General features: G+C 33.6%; 1 protein-coding gene across 1 annotated transcript in view; it reads right to left on the bottom strand.

The window, feature by feature from the left end:
- The window catches only part of LOC128165626 (zinc finger ZZ-type and EF-hand domain-containing protein 1-like), a 48,630-nt gene that overhangs the window by 10,030 nt on the left and 19,548 nt on the right, over positions 1-19,052 (bottom strand). Inside the window, exons 19-47 of the mRNA XM_052830347.1 lie at positions 18,215-18,273; positions 17,969-18,058; positions 17,125-17,187; positions 16,861-16,903; positions 16,343-16,456; positions 16,070-16,165; positions 15,721-15,821; positions 15,531-15,624; positions 14,635-14,743; positions 11,293-11,363; positions 8,182-8,289; positions 7,330-7,573; positions 7,033-7,097; positions 6,846-6,902; positions 5,857-5,985; positions 5,211-5,383; positions 4,891-5,053; positions 4,532-4,643; positions 4,062-4,275; positions 3,844-3,965; positions 3,406-3,485; positions 3,238-3,298; positions 2,883-2,956; positions 2,588-2,650; positions 2,091-2,167; positions 1,535-1,643; positions 934-1,115; positions 651-781; positions 84-438 (exon numbers count right to left, since the gene is read on the bottom strand). Of these exons, the coding sequence (XP_052686307.1) occupies positions 84-438; positions 651-781; positions 934-1,115; positions 1,535-1,643; positions 2,091-2,167; positions 2,588-2,650; positions 2,883-2,956; positions 3,238-3,298; positions 3,406-3,485; positions 3,844-3,965; positions 4,062-4,275; positions 4,532-4,643; positions 4,891-5,053; positions 5,211-5,383; positions 5,857-5,985; positions 6,846-6,902; positions 7,033-7,097; positions 7,330-7,573; positions 8,182-8,289; positions 11,293-11,363; positions 14,635-14,743; positions 15,531-15,624; positions 15,721-15,821; positions 16,070-16,165; positions 16,343-16,456; positions 16,861-16,903; positions 17,125-17,187; positions 17,969-18,058; positions 18,215-18,273 (3,359 nt within the window). The remainder of the gene's footprint in view (positions 1-83; positions 439-650; positions 782-933; positions 1,116-1,534; positions 1,644-2,090; positions 2,168-2,587; positions 2,651-2,882; positions 2,957-3,237; positions 3,299-3,405; positions 3,486-3,843; positions 3,966-4,061; positions 4,276-4,531; positions 4,644-4,890; positions 5,054-5,210; positions 5,384-5,856; positions 5,986-6,845; positions 6,903-7,032; positions 7,098-7,329; positions 7,574-8,181; positions 8,290-11,292; positions 11,364-14,634; positions 14,744-15,530; positions 15,625-15,720; positions 15,822-16,069; positions 16,166-16,342; positions 16,457-16,860; positions 16,904-17,124; positions 17,188-17,968; positions 18,059-18,214; positions 18,274-19,052) is intronic.

Raw genomic sequence — 19,052 nt, 5'->3', positions numbered from 1 at the left:
TTAGACTTTCAACTGCTTAAAAATTCTGTTAATTGTTGATTCTGCAGAAGTTAGAAAAAATGACAATATCCAGAGTCACTAACACTAAATGCACAATATCGTGATCGTCCGAGTGCTCGCCTTCAGGTTTGACTCCGCTGGCGTAGCACGTAGCACATAGGTCCATATCCACGCACTGTAAGCACCGAAACCTGCGGCCCGGCAGTGTCACATTACATCCATCACAGGTTATCTCTACCTCAAGGAGATCACAGAATCGGGCCACAAACATCTGCACCTCCCTCTCCTCTTTCTCCGATTTGTCCTTCTTGGCGTTCTTGTACCACTGGTTGAAGCCCTCGGAGCATTCCTTGAACCAGCTCATACAGCGATTGTACTCAGCGAGCTCTTCATTTTCTTCTTCTTGCCCAAATGTGCACTCTCTCATCTTCACTGTTTCTATAAGAAATTTTGATAACCATTTAAAAAACGATTCAAGTTTACTTATTTTAAAGTAAACATAGCATTACTAAATGTATTACATGTAAAGCAAAAAGAAATTTAAATGTTGAAAAAACTTTCTGCCCAGGGTCTCAGTTTTTAGTTGCCTTACCAATAAGTGTGTTGCAAAGTTAATTAATTTTTAGGGGAATCAAGATTAAAAACCAAACCTTTTGTGATTCCTAAATACAAGGCTGGGAGGTTAACTTCCTGGACAAAGGACAGGTCATAGGGTTGCCATTCTACATCCAACAGATGGAGTAAACAGGCTTGTATGTATTCATACGCTGGAACTGCACTTCTACAAAATTAAAGGTGTACGAGTATATACATGTATTATGTAATCTTTTTGTGTTGTCTTTCTTACAATTAAGGCCAAAAGTCTTAAGCTGAGGTTAAAAAAGAAAGAAAGAACTAAGTTCATGCACGAATTCCATTGATTCAAAGACCAACTTTTCCATCTGTATCCGGTGATATTTGTGGTAGGTGTCCGTGATTTTGCGGATGAGGTTGTAGAAGGACGCCCTGACTACTGACTCTTGCTGTAGTCCACATCCATCCAAGCTGTCGGCGTAGTGCTTACAGAATCCATCTTGATAACACAGCATCTCTTGGAAAAACAGCACGTTGGGGATCTAAGTAATAACCAATTCATTGTCAGATCCTTTATGCACAACACAACCCTATCTACACATTTTGTCATGTAAAATTCCCAAAATCTCATTCCACAAAATATTCACACTTACAGTACATATACAGGTACTCTAAATGGGAGAATAATTACATTGTAAAAGGGAGAAAAATAACGTGGGTTGTAATTACAACAGTAATTTTAACAGTATGACATTATATTGTGAACTGAATCCAATTTGATCAAGTACTTTTGAGCCTGTGGATTTACGAAGTCAGAACATGTATCTGACATTCAAATCATCAATTAAACTTCAAATTAAACCTAGTTACAGTCATGTGCAAAACAAAATACAGAATTAGTTTTATAACTTTCCAGTTTTGAGAATAATTTGTCAGTCACCACGAATAAGATAAGTCTGACCTGGAAGATGTCGGGTTTGTTGTGGATTTGCAGGAACTGGACACAGAAGGAGTAGACCTCGGACACAGCCTTGGCATGCTGGGAGCGCTGTTGTAACATGCTGTTCACTCTGTCAAAATCAACACACAGCACCATCATTATGTGGTATAGAGTTAGTTATAAGACATTCCTTCTAGCTCTGGCTAATAGGTTTACTCTTTAGCTTGATGGATAGAGGACTAGATTTGCATGCTAAAGAACCAAAGGTCAAACCCAAGCAGAAATTTCTGCTACCTCAAAATCACAAGATGGTCATTTCAATTTACAACCTCTATATCAAACAAAATTTTGATGTAAATTGTGTATCTAATATATCATACAAAGTTTTGATGTACATTCAAGTCGTACCCAGACCATCTCATACACTCCACCTTTTCATCTGATACACTGTACATTATATGACATAACAATTGTCAACAATTAAAATCATAAGCATAACCAATAAAAAAGAGATCATAACACTTTGAAATTAGACATGTGTTCATCACTTTTGAACTACTGTTTTTCTGTAACTGACCTTTCAGTTATCCAAGCAGGGTCTTGCACAAAGTCAATGACCAGTCGAAACGAGGGGTATTTTTCTAGAGCATCAAACTGCAACAAAAAGAGATAAAATAAACAAGAACAGTAACTCCAGTACAGTGTACAGTAAATATAATACTGTGAACAGTGGTGCAATGTTAGAATACTTACAGTTTACACATTTTTGAATACCCGGTAATTCATTTTTGGATACTGTGGTTTCATCAATATTCGTTGAATACCAATTTTCGTGGATTTCGTTATTAAGTTGGTCCACGAAATTAAGTGTTCATTAAAGTGCTATTTCTACTTTTATACTTTATCCATGAAAATTGATACACTTAAATATTAATGAAACCACAGTAATTTACAACTGCATGCTATTTGCAAAACTTAAGAGAAATTTCTGAGTTTACTGTATTGAAAAAGTAAACTCATCCACATGTAGACATCATAATGATATACATGTATGTATAGACTGAGATATCTCACCCGCCCTTGCTTGTCTCTTCTGTGAATCATTTTTTTCCACTGTTTTGATGCCTTAGATCTAATCTAAAAGTAAAATGCATGATTGTGCCATTTTAATCAAAATTATGCATTTCTAAACAAAACTGCATGCATACAAACACACCTCAATTTCTTCGAAGAGTTTCAGCATAAAACTATTTGTTCATGTTATTCCAAGATGGCAACTTTTGTGCTGCATTTCAATAAGACTTTACATGAACAGTTCCATTTCAAATTCTGGTGATCAAGAAAAAAGAAGTACATTTCCCAGAATTACCTCATTTTTTAATTGCACTTTGGTCAATCCAGCAAATTTCAACAGAAACAATGCTTTCTCTTTACATGCCACAGCTGAAAAAAATAAACATTGGTTTATAGACTAACTCATTATCTAAAAGCATAACCACCACCTTTCAACAAATATAATGTACAGGAAGTCATCATTCACAAGCTTCATTTAAACAACCTTAGAAAAATGAAACAATAATCATGCAACGTACAGGTTATACTAGTTTTATGAAGTAAAATTTTTTTGAACTTTAATAGGATCATATTACAAAAATTCATTGAGAAAGTAAAGAATGACATCTCTCTCTCTTTCTCTCTCTCTCCCACTAATTTTCTTATTTTACCTGGATCCTGAACATCTTCTCCTTCTGCCTTCTCCACAGCTAACTTCTGCTTTTGTGAGAGCTTTAATAAAAAGAATAAACGGCTTGCAATTCACCCCAATGAGACCTTAAACATTCATACTAGTGTTTCTTAACTTTGAGAATTACCGGTAATACTTTGTGACTTACCAGATTGGTTTTCAAGGAATGGGCAGTGGTGTAAGCTAAAAGTAGTCCCTCAGATACATTCAATTCACCTGGGGTTTGAACTATATGTAAGAAAATCCCACAATATATATTTACTATCACCTTTTCACATCATTGAGTAAAAACAGTTTGTAGTAAAACAACAAACTAGATTATTCTTAAACACTTTACACATGAGCAGAGCCAAATAAATATCAACCAATCATTGACTTTGAATTCGATCTTTAAATTACTTAAAAGTAACTACTCATCTAGACCTTGGTCATTAAGGTCAGTAAATATCGAGTTTCTTCAAAGTTTAAAAGTGTGGGGGAAATTCATATTGTAGAGAACCAGATTACAAACAATAAAGTTGTTCCTCAATCTTTAATTAAAAGCATTATAAAAACCTAACAAATACAGTCATTGTTTTCAACTGACCTAATTTCTGGACATCTTCCCTCAGCTGTTGGGTGTGCCAAACTAGCGCTGCAAACACAGCAAGAACGGCTTCATCTGTGTTACCATGTTCTATCTGCACCCCTTTCTGCTGCTCCTTGCATCTAAGTCAATAAAGGAGAGTGTTACACTCTCTCTTTGAACAACTGAATCCTAAAACCAAAATCATGCAATATCATAGATTTCCATTTTTTTCTTACTTTTGTATTAGTTTAGTAGCTATGCCCTCTGTCTTATTGATGACATTCCAGAGGAACTCCAACACACTGCTGTCCGCTGTGGCAAATTTTCCTGACAGAGATCTCTCCAGCTTCCCGATCATGTACCCCCCTCGGAACAGGGAGGTCCAAAGCTCGCTCCTCAGTACATCCTGTTCTGAAGACACGCCCCCTAATACAGGGTCAGTCACAGCAACTGTCAATCAAACACAATTATATATACCGGGTATGTCTTAGTCAGCATCTTATTAATTTAAATCATAAAAAAATTTCAAATTCATTTCTGAATTAGCTTCAATATTTTTCACAAGTTTTCTTATCACTTTCAGTGAACATGTCAATTTTTCAATACAATCAGGTGTATTTATCATTCTTCCATGAATACCGGCATGTGATTTAATTTGTGATTTTCAAAGGACACTTGTGCATGTATAATACAAAATGATGATTACAAGGATTGGCTTTGAGTGTGGCCCCACACAGTCGACCCATCAGCTTGGTCAGACTCAGCTGAAGGTCAAAGGGCCAGGACAAGGGGATGTCTGGGCTTCCTCGGGCTGTCACCTGTTCAAATAACATAACTCATTCATAAATCAGCCTCCATCTGAATTAAATCATCAAATCCTCATTATTGAGTAATAAACCAAAAAAACAAACAAAGCAAAAAATTGTCTTTGACAACTCATTCTTAGATAAACTTAAAACATAATAGCCTGGTACATGTGAAATAAAATGGCAAAGAAGCAAATGAACTACATGTAGTACATAAAATTGTTTTTTACCGAAACATAAACTTTGACTGTGGGCTTACCTTGAACTTGTACCCCCATTCTGTGTTGCTGCTGTCAGAATGGAACAGGAAATGGAGATGAGGCCCACTGAAGTTGACCTGTTTTGGCCATTTGGAGGTCCCCACTTTCTGATCGAACTTCATCTGGACCCCCTTGGCATCATTGAACGCAAGGTAGTCATACCTTAACAAATAAACAGATAAACAACTGAATTCATACATGTATCAAATGCTAAATTTAGTATGTCAATGTCACTTCTCTGGGTATTCAGATGAAGATAAATTACATTTCCGAAAATAATATGTTCTTTTATTTAAAATACATTAATTTATTCAAGTACCTCCTTTCTGTTTCACATCTCGGATCAAAATCCACCACAAATTTGTTAGCACCTGGACAGGTGAACACCTGAGATTGATGTTGGTTGTTCTCATAGTTATGGGAAGACTCCACCTCCCAGGTCCTGAGCACGATGTCCTCGGTCTGAACACTGGCCCAGTGGTCGCTCGTTATCTAAAGGGATCAAACCAAGGGTGGTCATAACATGAATCTTTATTCTGTGGTGTCATTTATACATGCATTTATGAGTGTTGATTTTCATGGAATTGGGAAAACAAAGTTTCATGTACACAATGGTCCCAACAATAGTAAGTGATGTCATACACTGTATATCTTATTTCAATAAACATTTGTTTCCATTGCTCTTATCAACAATGAATGCCATGAATTTCAAAATTGGTGTTTAACAGATATTGATGAATCCACAGTATTTGTTTAATAAAGAGCTTACGACTTACAGTACCGGTAATTGATCAATTGTTCGAAAGCACATTTGCAATAATAAGAAACAAGTAAAATAATGAGCAAAATTAGAATTCTTCTGTTAAGTTTTTGGGTTGTATTTCGAACATTCCACCTGTACATCAACTTTAATTAGTTCATGGACCGGTGTTCTTTTTTATTGGATAATTTTTGTAGATACTTACTGGAGGGAATAGTTTTGGTAATTTTTCTGAAAGACATTGTAGATCTTTACACAGGGACTGGAAACTTCTAAAGAGCTGAATTCTTGTATCAGAACAGCAGCTATCACAGAGGAAATTCAGGATCAAAACCTGTAATGTTACAATTAACATCTAATGATTACAATTTACCTGTAAAAGTTAAAATTCACATGAAATTGTTACAATTTTCCTTATCAATTTACAAAGGCACATAAACCAAACTGAAACTAGTGAAACTCTTAAATTACTCAAAATTTTCACTAGCAATGGAAATAATTGATACATTTTTAAAAACCATAATTCACATTTGTCAAAATTTGCACATCTTCTCCAATCTAATTAAAAATAGCCCTATAGGGTCATCTCTAAGCACACTTTTAAATAGCCAATAAAATCACTGCTGTTGAAATCTTGGCTAGAAGTTCTGACATATGTGTTTCTTTATCACGATGGACCTAAATTCCCAAGGTGCCTAATGTAATTAAACAGTCATTGCGAAGTGCAAGAGTTGATTTTAAGTTTGTGTTATTGTTTACATAATTTATGGAAGAATAACAGATCAGATGGATATTTGGGCAGGAAAAACTTCATTTGGCATAATAGACGACTAAGCAACAGTGATAAAGCTATCAATCTCGTTTATGACTTGTTTGTTGAAGCTTGAGTCTGATTGGCTAAGATTTCTATGGTTATTCGTACTTGAAAGGTCGCTTTGAGATGACCTCGCATGGGGATGTCGTTAGATCTTTATAGCATATTGTACAGAAGCAGTTTTACAAGTCTAGTCTTAATTACTGGGGTAGATCAACATCTACTGGTAAAAAAAATCTATCTAGTCACATTTTACATCATACATGTAGATGAGTTCATAATCTAAAGCCATCAATACTATGTAATGAAATGCAATACCAACATCATATTGAGTAGTTGTTACCGATAATCAAGCTGACATCTACTGGAATAACACTTACTAGTTGCCTGACCGTGCTTCCTAGAAATGAATTCTCCAGCAGCTCAACTGATGAAAGCTGAAAAATTCAGGAACAATGTACATGTACTTGTAGATGTTAACAGTTTATTAAAGGGGAATATTAGCTCTATAAAATCAATGAACACTAAATGTCATGCAAGAGTTGTCATACTTGAGATAAATCTTACCACACTATCACATGACTGCAACAATTTACAAGCATCTGATGCTTTATTTGCCACAAACACAGAATCTGTAACAGAAAAAGGGGACAACACTTCTTAGAAATACTCTCCAGCAGAGATGAGTGCAAATGGAATAAACAAATAAAAAAGGACTTCAAAGTACCATACATTGTATTGCTAGATGATAAAATTCATGAACTGTTTTCGTTCTAAAAATTTTAAAGCTTAATTGACCATTAAACTTTTTTTGAGTGGACCCCCCCCCCCCCCTACACAGTTTCTATGTTTAAATACACTCACATCTGGTGATTATTTGGAGAGCATTCTCCCTCAACCCATTGTTGTCCTCTTTCTTGCCCTCCTCCTCTGGGACAATCTGGGCCCAGCACCAGCTGAGGAGACTGGTCTGTAGGGCACTGACCAGCTGTAGGAGGGGCTCTATCTGGGCCTGGCTCTTGCCCGTCTTCAATGTAGCCGTGAACTCGTGACTAGACACGGAAATCATGGTCTCCATGATTGTTAATACTTTAGAGATATCGTAGTGCTGAAAGCATTTAAAGAAAACACTGAAAATAAAATAAGCCATAAGGTGGTGTGGGACAACTGTTGATATTAATGTGGATTAAAGTACAGTGTAAATTATAATAAAAATACTTTACAAGAATTTTTAAATTTTTCATTGTTTAATAGAAAAATTTGTTTTGGAAAAGATGAAATTTATGAAAGCCCCAGAAGGATTTGAACTCATGACCTACAGATTTGTAGTTAACGCTCTAACCCATGTGCTATGCTGTTAGGTAACAATTTTGGGAGAAAAAATTCATAACATAATACGGTACTTAATTTTATTGTTTATTTTAGTAGGAAGTACGTCACAATATGGAGGTATCCATACCACCTTAAGGAACAAACTGTTTATCCTACTCTAAAATGTGAATTGAAGAGCAAGTAAACATTCTAACAAAAATGACCAATTTGACTTCAAATTTGACAACAATTATAAGAAGGCTAAATAATTTTGCAAACTGACATATATTAAAACCAGAAAATATGTATTGAAGTCCTTGGCACCATTAATGGCCATTAAAAAGCCAAGTCAAAGTACCTGTTGTATATAAACTAAGTTAGTGTAATGCTGTTAGTAAGACTGACCTGAGTATTTGGCTTTGGGAGGTCCAGCAGTCCACTGGGGTCAACTGAACTGAAGAACTGACACAGGGACTGAAACACCAGCATCACTGATGGGGCTTTGGATAAACTCTGCAAAATGGACATACACATACTGCAGTCATTATACAAGTCATGTATATTAACTAACACACCAAAAAATACACAGAAAGATATACATAGAAATCTTACAGTTTACATTACACATAATATACCAGAGTATTTTGAAAATACTCCTAAATGGGTAGGAATCAAAGACCACACTTGGGTGGACCAAAATACACTAGCATCCATCCAAAGTCTGATCTAAGATAAGCAGACAGTGAAAAGTTGAAATTTAACACCCACAAGAAGCCACAGAGAGATTCCAATTATAGGTACTGACATTTCACTGATCATGAACAAATAGCTACAATAAACAATATAGCTTACTCCACTTATATTGAAATCGTACGAAAGCCCATTGAGCTCATTTTCGTAGGAAAAAAAATATTTTTTTCGCGAATAAACGCAAAACTTTCGCGATTAAACGGGTAAGTTTCGCAAATAAACGCGAAACTTTCACGAATAAACACGAAACTTTCGCGATATAACGCGTAACTTTCGCAAATAAACGCGAAACTTTCGCAATATAAGGCGTAACTTTCGCGAATAAAGCGAAGCTTTGCGATATAACGTGTTAGTTTCGCATAACTTTCTCGAATAAACTCGAAACTTTCGCGTTATAACGCGTTAGTTTCGCGAATAAACGCAAAACTTTCGTGAATAAACGCGAAACTTTCGCGATTGAACGCGAAACTTTCGCGATTAAACGCGAAACTTTCGCGATTAAACGCGAAACTTAAATATAAATATTGTTATTTGAAACTTAAATATAAATATTGTTATTTCATAGAAGAAACCCTATAAAAAATAATTACTGAAAACAAATATATTAATTTAAATAAAACAAAATAATATTATATAAAGATGAAAATGAATTAGATTTACCTTATACAAATTAACATAAATTCAAACGTATGAATTCTTTTAAATCTAAGTACTGATTTTCAAAGAACATAATGCATCGCGCTTCTCACATTCTAATGGGCGCTTTATTATTGAAAATGAAGCAGCAACATATTTTTATTATAACAATTTTAATTCGAATTAAACGTTTAATTAGGTATCATTCTAGAATATAAAGGATATCATTGTTTAAAACGTTATAATATATATTATATCGCTGCAACATAACTTAACGTCTAGTTTTATATCAGAAAGATTAGTCAAGCTGTGAATTGAAATTTTCAAGCTTTTGTTCAAATCTAGATGACGTAAATTTGTCCTCCAAATTTATCACATATGTCATTTAAAAATTAATACTAAGATTTAAAAGGTTTGTGACGGTTAAATTTATATTAATTCTATAAGAAAAAATTCATCAATGAATGCCTGTTCGAACACAGGGTCAGCGAACAACTGAAAATCGTAATATGATGCTCAAACTTATTATCTACTTTGGACATATAACATATAAAATGTTATGATAAAGTTTTATCAGATTTATTAATATCTATATGCAAAAAAGATAATTTTGTCTTCATAAATCAACGTAACACGGATATTATAATAATAATCAATAATAAATATTTTATTATATAAAACTTAAAATGTGTTTGTTTTCCATCGTTTTTCTTCATATGGGTTCTGTATGAAATGACAATATTTATATAATAATTCGCGTTAATTTGCGAAAGTTACGCGTTTATTCGCGAAACTAACGCGTTTATTCGCGAAAGTTACGCGTTTATTTGCAAAACTAACGCGTTATATCCCGAAAGTTTCGCGTTTATTTGTGAAAAAAATAATTTTTTTACCTACGAAAATGAGCTCAATGGACTTTCGTAAACTCGCTTATTTTGAAATTCTGCTTATTTTGAAATAGAAATAAATCCCCAGTTTTTGCCTCTCATTTTCTTTGCATTGATTTAACGGATATAATGAAATCGGCTATTTTGAAATATCGCTTATATTGAAGCCACTGATCGGTCCCCATAGGGAATATATAGTTGTTTTTATAACGGTTTTATTGAAGTACTCCCTGGCGGCTGTCGTCACGGTTGGTGACAGTAATTATTCCAGACTGACCGGTTGATATACAAAGGTGTGAATTGATAAGTTCTCATCATGTGTTTTTATACTTCTTTTAAGGTGGTATGGGACACTTCCATGTTGTGACGTATTGTTTATTGAAATAAACAATAAAATAAAGTGTAATTATATAAGTATTTTCTTTCCCAAAATGGTCACCTAACTCCTTAGCGCAGTGGGTTAGAGGGTTTACTACGAACCTGTAAGTCATGAGTTCGAATCCAGGTAGGGGTTTTACAATTTTTACCTTTTCAAATAGTTTTAAAAGCCATTTTTTGGTTAAATATTGTAAAATTTGAAAATTCTAAACTGGTGAAAGTTTTTCAATTACATATTACTTTAGTCAACATTAATATCAACAGATGTCCCATACCACCTTAAAAAGTAAAATTTATTCACTGTTGAATTTTTTGTATTTACGCATACGGATGTATTGAGGCTATACGTAATATGGAAACTCCACGGAAAAGAAAAAACCTTATCTTCGGACACTAATACGAACTAGTTATGGCTACTGATAAAAGGACAAAGCCTGAATACGAAATAGCTAAGGATTTTGAGATTATCGCGAGTACACTTACAATGATATACAAGCAGTGTACAGCAGTATTTGAAGCGTTTGAGTCTGGTGATTTTTCTCTAAAACGTAAAAGAATGCGATCGGAGATTATGATGAGGTTTAAGATAGTAACAAAATGAAACTTACAAAACTTACGAATATAATTTTAATCAAACTTTCAAGGACTAATATCCATGTAATCTGATCACTGTAATAGATAAATGAAGACCAAATAATTTGTTCAGGTTTGGTTTTTTATGCTTACATCCGGATTGAGCTTTCAAATAATGGCAGCTTCACGTCAGTCAATTTCGCTTATATTGAAATACGGATATATTGAAATAATTTGCATGGTCCCCTGAATTTCAATATATCCGGAGTAGGCTGTATGTATTTGTATGTACCTCAACATTCCTCATCATAGAAAACAACTGCTCTCTCCTTGCTTCTTTCTCAGGGAAAAACACAGCAGCTCCTACAAACAGAAATACATGCATTGCTGCTCATAACAAAACAGCTAGCTTCATTCTCTCTTACTTGTACACATCTTTCTGTTATTGCTAAGTATTGTTTTTGGTCTATTTGTCTTTATGACATTTATGTCTGTTTGCAACTTTAAGCCCCCCCCCCCCCCCCTAAAAACAAGAGGCCCATGGGGCCACATCGCTCACCTGAGCAACAATGGGCGTTCAAAAGATATTGTGCCATATGGTCCCTCGGTAGAAAAACAAAAAATAAATATTGTAAAGTATTCGAATTTTACACTTTTTTGTATACATGTAATCTTTGACATTGTACCTTCATGAAATACTATTTTTTACCAGAATAAGAAAATTCTACGCAAGATATAAAACTAAACATTTGGTAGAGGTATACTGTTAAGTTGTTAACTTCCAAATCCCTATATTTTCGTTCTGCCCCCCCCCCCCCCACTTTGTAAAGCGATCAAAATATATGAGTGCATATAGTTACATTTTTTTCATCAACTACTCACTACTTACTAGTTATTGTTTTAAAAAAAAATAATAGTTATTGTTTTTTATTTTAAAAACCCTACATGTATAGATGTGAAGAAGAAAATTGTACCTCAATGTGCTCAATTTCTCAAATTAAAAACATTCAAAAATTTTATTTGTCTTCTCCATTACAATTAAATGACTGTTATTTACTTCGCGTACAAACCAGGATAATTTTCCGCTGTGATATTCTTAGGAATAGCGATAATTACTTTATCCCCGCAACAGAAATGTGTCAGAAATATGGAAACTGTTTTAAAGATGTCGTTTTTATTTACTCGTGTCTGAAAAACTATCAAAATTGATGTAGATTTCACATTATTTATTGTATAAAGAGAGGGAGAGTAGATATATACAGAATACTGTGGAATCATTAAATTTCGTGGGGGCCAATTTTCGTGGATGACTTAAATTTTACAGATTCGTGGGGACGTAATTTCGTGTTTTCATATATATCTACAAAAGGGAATATGACTTTATTACCCTAATTCATCAATTCGTGAAGGATGTTATTTCATGGATGAGAGGTACCCAAGAATTCCACGAAAAATGAGCCACCACGAAATCTAATGATTTCACAGTATCATTCTTTTATTTTGTTTGTACAAGTATTTAACATACTCTAATTCATAGAGATTTTCTAATGTTCAACCAAAATTTCAGCGTCAATTGTAGAATTATAAGCAAGATACAGAGCTCACAGTTCGCCTAGGTTTGATTCATATTTTGTTCACATGAGTTTATTACATTCAGCTTATGATTTTTAACTTGGTATTTCCTATTCAGCATTTAAAATGGAAAAAAAGAATGGCCTAAGATTTTATATTCTTTTATTCACTCAATACCAGTTCACTGGTATTTGAGGTTCAAAATCAGTTTATACAAATGTACACAAACACAGTGAAGGATCACATGTACAGTAGGAGTAATAATGACGAAAAAATGTTAAGTTTACAATACAATAAGATGTTAAAGTTGGTTTCTGAACGAACAGACTTTGAAAATTTTCTCAATAAATATTGACAAATTTTTTACTTTTTTAATCTTTAGTTTTTAAGATCTGTGTACAAACATAGAATTGTGAGCAAATCTCTGTATCTTGCTTATAATTTGAAGCTTAACACTCAAATATGGTTAGTTATTAGAAATTGAAAACAATTAAACACAAGAAACATTCACTATAACAAATAAAGAACACAATTTATTTTTTCGAAATGAATCATATAGATACATGTATATACCTACATATTTCCGTCAGCAATGTCAAACTTTATTTAAATTGAATAAACTCGAAAAAATGCCGAGCATCGCAACAAAACCTATTGCATTAATCTACCATTACGCAAAAGATAATGCCGATCGAATTACCGGTAGAATGAATTGTATTTCATTATTTTTTAATACATCAGATTTTGCTTAATTTGCGCAGGTAAACAGTTAACTGTTTGATTTACCAAAGTCTCTGTTTGATTTGATACGTAAAAATCACGAAATAATACAGACGATTGTTCCCAGGTTACAAGCAGAAATAATGAAAACGAAACGAAAATCGGAACAAGCGCAAGCTAACACCAACGTCATGTGTGAAAACTGTCAACGCATTGATATATTTAGCCTCAATTTACTTCACAAAATCGGCAACGATATATTTTGCATGTTTCAAAAATTTCCCTTCATACGCGAACTGTTGCACAACAAGCAAATTCATCATAGTCAGATCGACCCTTTTTCTTATAATGTCATGGCTGCTTTAAACAAAGAACCTCGTTTTAGATGTATGGAATACGAGTCTAGGTAAAATGGGTATGCAAACCCGGGCCGTGGCAAAATAAAAGCCAAGGCAGATCGACAATCGTCAATTCCAAATACGCATTATTTTGCAGCAATATTTACAGCGAATACAAATATACTAGTCCATCAAATATCCTGATATTTTAATGAGATTGGCAGATTAATATCTGCCAATCTTTGTTTTGCCCAGACCATGTCTTGCCTACCCATTTTACCGGATGCCGGATTACCGGATGCCGAGCCCGAAGCTATTAAACTGATTGAAACACCCATTTCCTTTATTATTATTTTCGTAATAACTCAAATTTGACACAGAATTAGCACTTAATTTTTGCAATTTATATTTTCCTTCCCATAAGGATAATTTATGCTAAACTACGTTGAATTGGAATCAGTAGTTCTTGAGAAGAAGATTTTTAAAAATGCACCCCCTTTTTCTACAGTTTCAAGGTTTTCTCCGCTTTGAATACAGATCGGACTTTTATTTTTGCAATTTATATTCGCCCTCACATAAGGATGCTTTGTGCCAAATTTGGTTGAAATTGGATAAGCGGTTTTAGAGAAGAAGTTCAAAATGTAAAAAGTTTACAGACGGACAGACAGACAGACGGACAGACGGACAGACGGACAGACGGACGACGGACAAAATGTGATCAGAATAGCTCACTTGAGCTTTCAGCTCAGGTGAGCTAAAAAAGGACTTCCTATCAAGTCGAATGAAAATTCATTGGCCATTGTCCATTTAAGGTCATGGTCATTCATAGAGGTCAAAGGTCATATTTTCGCCTATAATGATTATTATTTTTGAATATCAGTGTTTCATATTCATCTTTGTGGGATTTATTATTCTGACTATTTGCTAAATGCAACAGATATAAACCAATTATTATTAATATCATCATGGTAATAATAGGATGGCAACACAACACTGATACTAACCGTCAATTATGAGGTGGCGACACAACTCGTATTGAGTGAAAGACTGCTCCTTCATATGAGGGCTATCAATTATCTTACATATATGCTGGAAAAACTCTGCAGAGGAATTCTGTCAGAAAAGTTAACAAAAAGAAATAAAGTGTATCTTTAACTATTATCATAAACATTATAATGAAACAAATAAAATGCTGGTCGACGTAAAATAACATTATAATAGAAAGATTACATCCTTATGAATGTATCAAAGGTTAAATAAGGTTTTTTCACATTGCAGTATTTTGGCACATAATAACAGAAGGAATTCCTAAGCCTTCATGTGTAAGGTAATAACTTGTGTAAATAGAATGTACTTTATGTAGCACTGGATATAAAGGTAAGTAAAGTTTACCGCATATTTACAATATACACAAGATATCAATAGTTACATGCACTTACCCATGCATTTACAGAACGCATAAGATATAAGTAAGATTTACCTTGTAATTAAAGTATGCACTAGATGTGAGTAGAATTTACCATGTAAATAAAGTAAGCACTAGAATGAGTAAAGTTTATCTTGTATTAACAGTAAGCATTAAATATGACTAGAGTGTACATGTATTCACAGTATACTCAAGATACAGTTGATTTTACCTTGTATCGAAAGTAAGCACTTTATATAAGTAGAGTCCAACTTGTAACACATCTCTAAGTATAGTTTACCTTTTTATCACAGAATGCACACAATATCAGTAGGGTTTATACAAGATATTAGTAGGGTTTACACCAGATATCAGTAGGGTTTACACCAGATATTAGTAGGGTTTACACAAGATATCAGTAGGGTTTACACAAGATATTAGTAGGGTTTACACAAGATATTAGGTGGGCTTATACAAGATATCAGGAGGGTTTACCTTTCGTTCCTCTGTCATGAAAGTGAAAACAGGTAACAAACAGTGAAGCAGTTTTAAGGTTAATAATGCACAGGACTGCCACTTCTCTGTTTCACTGCAACAAAATGAGATTGATTTTTACATAAAAACCAGTTTCCAAATTCATTTACTTTCAAACAAAGATTGCATATTTGTTCATATTCATACTTACTTGAATGCTCTGTACAAACTCCATATGACCTCTAGTGGGGTATCAGAAAACTCCAAATATTCTGGTTTACCTCCAGGAATACCATGTTTCAAATTTGCAGCCTGCAAAGGACAGAATGCAAAATTAAAGTACTAAGTACATCAAATGTTTTTTATCTATATTTCTTCTTCTCCATAAATTCTAGTTTTGTAAAATTTAATGTTAATTTTCTGTCAAAAGTAAACTCGCAACAAAAGAACACCATATCATTTTTAATACATGTACATGTCCACAGATATAATTTTTTTTTTATTTATGTTAATATTCATACACTAATGAATCTACTCTCTATATACACACATGAACTTACTTGATCTCGAGACAAATCAATTAAAAACTGTAAAGTTGTTCTGATTATTTCAGTACTGCTACAATCTTTCTTCTGATCTTGCACTTGAGGTAAAATCTAAAACAAGACCAATAATCTACTCATTTCTAACACAAGTAAATTTTCTTTAACTAAAGACATACATGTACCGTTTCTTAATGTCTATTCAGTATTTTTATTTGAATTTCTTTAAACTTCCAAATCATATCATTGGACAGTTTCAAAAAACAACATGGGCACATCCTTAGTACCTACCCTAGACTCCTCCCCTGCAAGAATGATCTTGCGATTGAAGCCATAGAATTTAATTCCCACAATGCCCATCTTTGTTGCCTCCTGCCTTGTGTCCACAAATTTGACCAAGACATACTTGAAAAAGCAAACCACCAAATAGGTTACGGTATTAAGTACAATTTATTATACAACTAATATCAACAATGATAGGTCATTACATGTATTCCCATAAGATTATTCTCCTTCACTGACACTTTATTTTTCAACAACATCTACCAGAAAGCTAAATAAATTAGTAGAGTGATACCAAAATATTCGAACCCAACAATGTTATTAATTTGCTTATAATAAAAGGGATTTTAAATCATATACAATTCAACAGAAGAATTATCAATGTTAAATCTAAGGTGCAATTTAATGCTTTCATTATTGTTAATGATAATATAAATTTGAACAAAAATAACTTTCTATGCAATTCAACCCAGTAAGAGTTATCTCTCTTATCATTGAGTCATTGTACCTTAAGGCAAAGTACTCACCTCTCCAGTAGGATGCCAGCTGACAGGAACATCCAACTCATCACTGACCAAAGACAAAACAACATTATATAAAGCTCACCAATACATGACCAGCATCACTGTAAACTCATTACATTGCTTATGCATTCACATGAGGAATTGTTTGTAAACAAAGCCTTAACTTTCTCCAGTGTTCAATCATTTTAAAATAATCCCAAAGTGTAAAAATATATTGAAAGTTTTTCACCTGGCAGTTATAAGACATATGATAAAAGAAACCCATACCAGTCATCATCAAAGGAGAAAAAAGCCACAGGGTCATCGTCTTTTCCTGCTAGACCTGTATTTCTACAAATAAAAAAATTTAAAGCAAAATTATTTTATGTTTTAGCTCCACTAAAGCTGCCGTGTTTTTCTAAGGAATAAGGAATCATTCTTTGAGTATTATGAGGTGATAATTTCGGTCGAGGCCTGGTCAAATCCAATAAAGCTCGAAGGGCTTTATGATATATTTGACCATGCTCCAACTGAAATTATCACCTCATAATATTCAAAGAATGATTCCTTATTACTCATATTTATATTATTTCCAATTTGTACACTTTAAAACACATTATTTTAAAAACACTATTTTTTTATGTAGCACATGCTATGTATACGCCGTGCAGCCAATAGTGTTTTTCGGTTATGCTATAAGACATGCCCATTTTGTGTCACTCATGTTTCATGAAGTTATTGGGTTTTAGGGTTCAAAATTGATTCGTAATGTTATCACAGACAAAGACATTTGAAAATGTAAATATTCAATAGTAAAGTCTGCAATTCAAACCATGGTGATACAAATTATAAAGCTACCGGTATACTTTCAGTACACTGATGCAAGAGTAGAATGAACAAACAACATATAAAACCCCACCCCCATACTTTCACTGTTGTTGTTTATCTCAAAAACATGTACCTTCCTCTTTTCATGAATTTTTGTGGGGGTTTTTGTCCGCATACTCATAAAAATCTCCAAATAAATGAACATAATCTAAGGTAATAGGCTAATTACAGTTTTCTGAAAACATTGACCGATTAAGTAAATTATGCAAAACAAATAGACTCATGCACTCTGGTCCTTTCTTACCTGACTTGGACACTGTAGTCATATTCTTGTTTTCCCCACGTATCATAGGACTGAAACCTCTCTGTCATCTTGGCCATATCAAATTTTGAGCTGTAAAGTAAATGTCAGTCACGACAAACTACAACAATGATTAAGAAGCACTGCTAAGAAATTACTGAAAGATCTGCAAGATTCTAGGTAAAAAATCTCTCTCTCTCTCTCTCTCTCTGTCTCTCTCTCTCTCTCTTATGGAGAGGTCATATCTACCCATCATCTTTGAAAACAAAAACCATTCCTCGTCTAGCTCCTTTCCCTCCAGATGCTACCTACAAAAACAAACGGTGGTCCACACATTAACAAAGAAATTCCATGCCATCAAGCAATTATCAAGCAATTTTGATCGAAAAGCAGGTGTAAACATTTTTTCATTTAAATTCACAAGTAACAATTCACCGATAAAAATATTTTACTGAATTCAAAACATTTCAAATCAATAAAAAGTCTTTTATAATTCATAAACCAGTAATAGAAATCTTTAAACAATATTGCTCAGATTAAATGTAAATACATATGCATACTTAAGTTAGATCCCATCCCATATAACATACTAAAGTTTTACATGTATCCCATCCCATATAAATTTTCTTCCCAAGCACTTTTTTCCACTTCCATTCCAGATACAATGTACATTGAACTCAATATGCTTAATGTGCATATTTATTCTAAACCCTCCGACCAGAACTGACACTAACAAATCTCCCCTAAAATATTCATTCAGGGTTTCTTAAACAACAGATGTGTAAAGCATGCATGTTTATAATTTAATGTCTGAACCTTACATGCTGTTAATGTCAATATTATAAGTATCCTAAATAACATAACTTTTCCTACAATTGTGCAAGTTTGCCATTAAATTAACCTGTGATAGATTATAACTGTTATAATACAATACCAAAACATGGATATTTAGGTGCCATAAAAAAAAAATTCTGTATATCTTATAGGTTGTAGTCCAGGCCATTTTTAGGAAAGTTTTGTGTAGTATCCCCATATAAATACAAAAGTACACAATGTCATTACACAATGTACTTTCAATCTATACTGA

This window comes from Crassostrea angulata, chromosome 10 (genome assembly GCF_025612915.1).
Source record: "Crassostrea angulata isolate pt1a10 chromosome 10, ASM2561291v2, whole genome shotgun sequence".
NCBI lineage: Eukaryota > Metazoa > Mollusca > Bivalvia > Ostreida > Ostreidae > Magallana > Magallana angulata.
Note: the sequence above shows the minus strand (reverse complement) of the source record. Positions and strands in the feature narration are given on the sequence as shown.